General features: G+C 39.9%; 1 protein-coding gene across 2 annotated transcripts in view; it reads left to right on the top strand.

The window, feature by feature from the left end:
- CLIC4 (chloride intracellular channel 4) overlaps positions 1-6,063 on the top strand; it is a 68,243-nt gene that overhangs the window by 57,659 nt on the left and 4,521 nt on the right. For both annotated transcript variants that reach the window (XM_019547632.1, XM_019547631.1), the window contains exon 5: positions 4,509-4,690. In XM_019547632.1, the coding sequence (XP_019403177.1) occupies positions 4,509-4,690 (182 nt within the window). The remainder of the gene's footprint in view (positions 1-4,508; positions 4,691-6,063) is intronic.

A 6,063-nucleotide genomic window follows, 5' to 3' on the forward strand; every position in this document is an offset into this window, starting at 1 on the left:
CAACTTCCAAGAGAAGTGGTGCTGGCTCCTACCCTGGGGGCCTTTAAGAGGAGGCTAGATGAACACCTTGCTGGGGTTGTTTGACCCCAGTACTTTTTCCTGCCAAAGCAGGGGGTCAGACTTGATGTTCTGCTCGGGTCCTTTCTGACCCTACTTACTATGAAAAGATGCATTTTCCCTGGAACTAGGTCTAATGTAATCTGCTGCCTGGCAAATATAGGCATCTGCCATCTATATTGGTATCTTGCTTTACAAAGATCAAGCATGTTCTTTAAAATCGTACAGGTAACCACTTCCCGTTCAAGGCTTGTAAAACTAGCTTGCATTCTCTGCAGTTGAAGCAAAGTTTAATGTCTGTTTTTGGTGAAGACTGCAGACATGCTCTCTAGTTGTAAAGAACAAGTAAAAAGAATACAAATGCAAATACCAATTTCAAATGGGCAAGGCTTTAGGCTAGTTAAATACTTGCTCACGCTCTAATGCTCTATATGCTATTACATTAACAAGCAGTTTTGTAATAGTCATTTACAGTTATTTTTTTCTGATTGATATACTTGTACATTTTACTGCATCTAGCTTTTTTTAGTGATAAGTCTTTAACTATCAGGATAGTTTTACTGTAAAAATTGAGCTTGGTTTTTAGGATGTACTTTCCAGTGTATCGCATAATGACACTGTAATATATAGTCAAAGGCTGGCTCTGCCTTTTGGGAGGTGTCACCCAGATAGCATTTGTGTTCAGTGGGTACAGCAAATCCATGATTAAAATGAAGCTGCTAAAGAGCAATTTTGATGGTGGGTATGATTAATAATCTAGGAGACCTTGATTAGATTTTTGAAGTGCGTTTTAGCTTGTAGTCTAATAAACAGAAGTCCATCTAAATTAACTGATAATCTGACTGCTTCAATTTAGAATAAAAATGTACTGCTGTTTAAACGTAAGTTTTACTAAAAACATCTTATACCCTTGTCTCTTGTATTGACACTGCCAAGAATAACTCTCTAATCTCAGACCTCAAAATGACATAACCAATCTAGACTAAAGGCACAATGGATTGTTGAATTCATAATGTATAGACTTTTGGATTAAATTACTTATTGGTAAATAAGAATTCCCAGTTGCCAAGCAACTGGCTGCCTTGTGGGGCCGGGAACCTATTATAATAGCTCTGTTCAAGAAAATGTTCGGGACAGTTCTGTTCCACTTTGTAGCAATCCCTTGATGGATTTTGCTGTAGGTTTATGGACTGCTTTAACATACTTTAAAGTAACTTAATTCAAGGTCAGTGGTCAACCAAAAGGATTTCAATACTCGTAAAGTGAATCCTGACTGTACAGTGTTTTCATTTCAGTTGCTTTAATCTGAAATGCATTTGTTGTTCTTCAGTCTTCACCTTTAAATTTTGGTTTTATTACGATAGTCCCATCCCAAGTATACTTCTCAAGAATCTCTAATACTAGTAGTTTTTACAATACAAATGACAATAATTGATCTGAACTTTTTGCAAAGCAGTTAAGAATAAGATTTTTACAACTTTTTTCCCACAGACTAGGGAGCCACTGCTAATAAGTGAGATGACTTCTTTATTGTGGCATGATTTTAAAATGTCATAATTAGATCTAGCTGCTCTTCTTTCCTTTTCCTGGTGTCTTAATGCCAGGTCTTGATCATTTACTTACCTACTGTTTTCCCACTTCTGTAATAGCTTCTGGACTTGAGAAACCTTCAGCGGTCTATGATCAAACAGCTTGCTTTAAGTATTGAATTTTTAACAAAGAGAACAAGTTTTTAAGAGGGGAAGGAACATTTACACGTAGACTTCTTGGGGAAAAAAAACCCCTATCTTCAAAAATCATATGATTGCCAGATGGTAAGTTTGGCAGGACTAATATCTTCAGATATCCCTGGAAGAGGTCTGTGTGTCAGTGAAATTTCTCCGCAAGGCTTACTCACTACTTGTATGTCCAGATGTTTCAACAAACTGGTGTAATCCTTAGAAGGCTTGAGAACCTAGAGGAGGCCACTCGCATGATCGGGGGCAGCAGGGCAGGCCCTATGAGGAGAGGCGACGGGACCTGAACCTGTTCAGCCTCCACAAGAGAAGGCTGAGGGGGGATCTAGTGGCCTGTTACAAACTAGTCAGGGGGGACCAGCAGGCATTGGGGGAGTCACTGTTCCCCCGAGCACTGCCAGGAGTGACCAGGAATAATGGTCGCAAGCTGGCAGAGGGGAGATTTAGGCTAGATATCAGGAGGTGAGACTTCACGGTCAGGGCGGCTAGGATCTGGAACCAACTTCCAAGAGAAGTGGTGCTGGCTCCTACCCTGGGGGTCTTTAAGAGGAGGCTAGATGTACACCTTGCTGGGGTCGTTTGACCCCAGTACTCTTTCCTGCCATGGCAGGGGTTCGGACTAGATGATCTACTCGGGTCCCTTCCGACCCTAGAAACTATGAAACCCAGAGGTCTAGTTATGGCATCATCACCTAACAGCCCTTAAATGCCTGCAGAGTGGGGTGTTATTTGAGCCATTGTTTTCTTCCTCTTCCCCCTTCTCTTTACAGCACCATATAAAACTATTTGTATGTTGTAAGACAGCAGTTCTTCTTCTGTCAGGCTTTCCTTAAAAATACTGCCTGCCAAGCGACTGTACACGTCACCAATTTTAACTTCTATCAAGGGCTGAAATTTTTATACAAAATATAGAAGCTTTACCAGGCTGGTGGAGAAGATTTTTAGTAATTACTGTAACCTGCACTGACTTATTCTAGAGCAGTGGTTTTCAACCTTTTTTTCATTTGTGGACCCCTAAAATTTTCTAATGGAGATGCAGACCCCTTTGAATTGTATGTGTGGGTGTTCACGTACTTGTGATTGATCATAATCATCTTTTATGCACCCTGTAGACACAGTCTGCGGGACCCCCAGGGGTCTGTCAACCACAGGTTGAAAACCACTGTTTTAGAGAATTTACATTGTATTTAACTGCATTAAACTAGCAGTGGCCCCGAGTTTCTCAAATTTTCTATCTGAACTTCCTTAGCATTCAAGTGAAATAAAGTAGGAATGTTGTCTTATCCTGCATATATTGGGAGGAAAGCTTAAGAAATGCACATCCAGTATTTGCCTGCTATGTTTCAATTTCTGGAAGAAGTAAGCTTTCCCTAAGGCCTAGTGTTTTGTAATTAAGTTTTGGATTAGTTTTGTGGGCTATACTGCCCTCTACTGCTGCCTTTGATTAATGTGTCTTGAAAAATTAGGACTTGAAGCTGTAATGGTTCAGGGAGTATGTGAGAAACTAGATGTGTTCATAATACCATTTGTTGGATAAACTTGGTTGTTGGGGGAGAAGCTTAGATGAGTTTTAGGTACAAAACAGCTTCCCTGACCTGAGGAAGAATGATACAGCTGAAGCTAGATACAGTCAGTTGCAGTTACTTTTCATTTAGCTTGTCTATATGAAGAACTGAAATAATTAGAGACATGACTTTTTAAATAAAATAATTTCTGCAGACCTGAGAATCTTATTTTAATCTAATTTAACAATATCAATTCATTTTTACTGACTTTATTTCCTGTTTCCATGTAGACATATTCTAAGATTAGATTTATTTGAACTGTAATTTATTCCATTATGGTGGCTAGCACAGACTTCAGTTTGGTTTTCATATCAACTTTCATAAATTCTACTCTAAGAGCATCTTTGCCACAAATGACACAAGAGATTGAAATAGTGTTGAAGTGGTGCTGCCCTTAACTCCTGTCTAGGATACAGCTTAAGATAAATGCCAGTCAGAACAACAGCTTTCATTTAACCTCATTATGTTAATGAATGTGGTCATTTAAAATGGGAAAAGAGCTGTTAAACCCGTGGAGCAAAGAGAAGTTGTTCAAAACAATTATAGCACTGCTCTTTACATAGTCTGTAGTTAAATCTAATTTGTCAGTGAAAAAATGTTTGAAAAGGAAGAGGGCTGTTTTTGTCAACTGTGAAGGAAGAGGAAGTTACAGAGGGAGCAAAATCATTGCCTGTGTTAAGCCCATGACTTGGCACATTACAAGATACTGGCTCAGCTACAACTACAACAGCAATGCAAATATGTTTAAGCAACCTTAGTGGTACAGAAGGCTACCTCTGGATTAAGCAAGTATAAAATGTATCTGATGTGCTGTTCTGAATGAGGATGTAAAATATCTGACTTTGTTGGAGATTTGTTTTTTTTTTCCTTTTATACGTATGTATTTGTACTTAACATATAGTCTTGACTTAATTTTTTTGAAAGTATGGACTGTTAAGAAAAGAAATTTAAAATCCTAGTAGTTCTGCATGTTTCCCTGATGCTTAATAGATAGCCAGTCCTCTTGCCTTATACTGCATCAGGGAGACGAACAGCTGTGTTTCCTGTATCGCTACCAACACCTCATCTATAACTAGCTCTGAAAATTGTATTGCTACTTCCTGTGCACTTTTTTTGTGTTTCTACATAAAGTTATATTCCTGTCCTTCAGCCTTGGAGCGTGGTCTCTTGAAAACTCTGCAAAAACTGGATGAGTACCTGAACTCTCCTCTTCCTGATGAGATAGATGAGAACAGTATGGAAGATATCACTGTTTCTTCTCGCAAGTTTTTGGATGGCAATGAGATGACATTAGCAGACTGCAACCTGCTGCCTAAACTACACATCGTCAAGGTAAGTGATTTTAATGGGCTGGGCTGCAAACTGTTGGTTCAGTTCCTCTTGAAACCGGGTGTGTAATAAACCAAAGAACCTGGATTTTTCTGTATAGGGATGGTTCACTGTCTCCTTGAATTGTAACAAGTCACCCCGAATTAAGAACCATGCTGCTCAGCTAATTGCTGTGGCTTTTAGTTCAAGGGGTGCAACTTCATGGGACTGTGGATGCGCTCCAGCTGATTGGACAAATAGAGCACTTTGAAGTAAAAGCAGAAAACTGCTAGAGCACCTCAGCACTGCAAATCTCTTTGCAGCTGTATATTCTCCAGCTAGTTTGCAAACCCTCATCTTTGTGGGGGAGGGACATGTGAGAACTGTAGCCTTGCAGCAAATTCTGGATTCTTTGCATCGCAAATCATAGATTTGAAAGATTAAAAACAAACAACAATTCCTGCAGTCCATTCTACTTCAGCGGACAAATTAAATGGAGGATGTATGTGTATAGATGTTAAATGTAGCAAGAGTATTAGTAGCTTTCTGTAATAATTCAGTGAGACTCCTTGAGACTTCTGAAACTTTGATGGACATTACAGTTACAGTAGATGAGGGAGGAGAAGATGGATTGATAGAAGATGAGGGTTGGAAGGGACCTCAGGAGGTTGCATCTAGTCAAACCCCTGCTCAGAGCAGGACCAGCCCCAACTAGATCATCCCAGCCAGGGCTTTGTCTAGCTGGGTCTTTAAAAATCTCCGAACATGGAGATTCCACAAACCTCTCTGGGTGACCTCTTCCATTCTTTACTGCCCTCCTAGTGAGATGGTGAGAGAGTTTTTCTAATATCTAACCCCACCTCAATATTACAGCCTGCGTCAGGGTAAAGTTTAGTACACTGATCTTAGAATAAGGAAATCTTAAGATGTACAGGGAGAATGAGGGGGCAGATGTCCACTGTATGACCAAGTTTTTCACATGCTCAGTTAGACATTTTTTTCTCTCTATAGAGAGAGAAGTGCCATGGCTATTACCAGAAGTACATAACAATGTCAGGATAGCTCAATGAAAATGAGCATTTTCTATACTATTATGGTTTATTTCCTCCTCTCTCACTATCCTTATTAGTGTTATACTGCAGATGGAGCCCCAGGTTAAGTTTTTGTGCCTTTGTGTGGAAATGGGTTATTTGCAGTGTTAGTTAATTCTCACTGGGTCCCTTGGTTTATCTGAGGACAGTGTCACCAGGGCTAGGTACATTCCGAAGTACCAGTCATGACTCACCCTGATTATCATTAATGGAAGGAAGGTTTCATAGTTTCATAGTAGCTAGAGTCGGAAGGGACCTAGGTAGATCATCTAGTCCGACCCCCTGCCTTGGCAGGAAAGAGCACCG

The sequence above is a fragment of the Crocodylus porosus genome, unplaced genomic scaffold, assembly GCF_001723895.1.
Source record: "Crocodylus porosus isolate Cpor-Errol unplaced genomic scaffold, CroPor_comp1, whole genome shotgun sequence".
Taxonomy (NCBI): Eukaryota; Metazoa; Chordata; order Crocodylia; family Crocodylidae; genus Crocodylus; species Crocodylus porosus.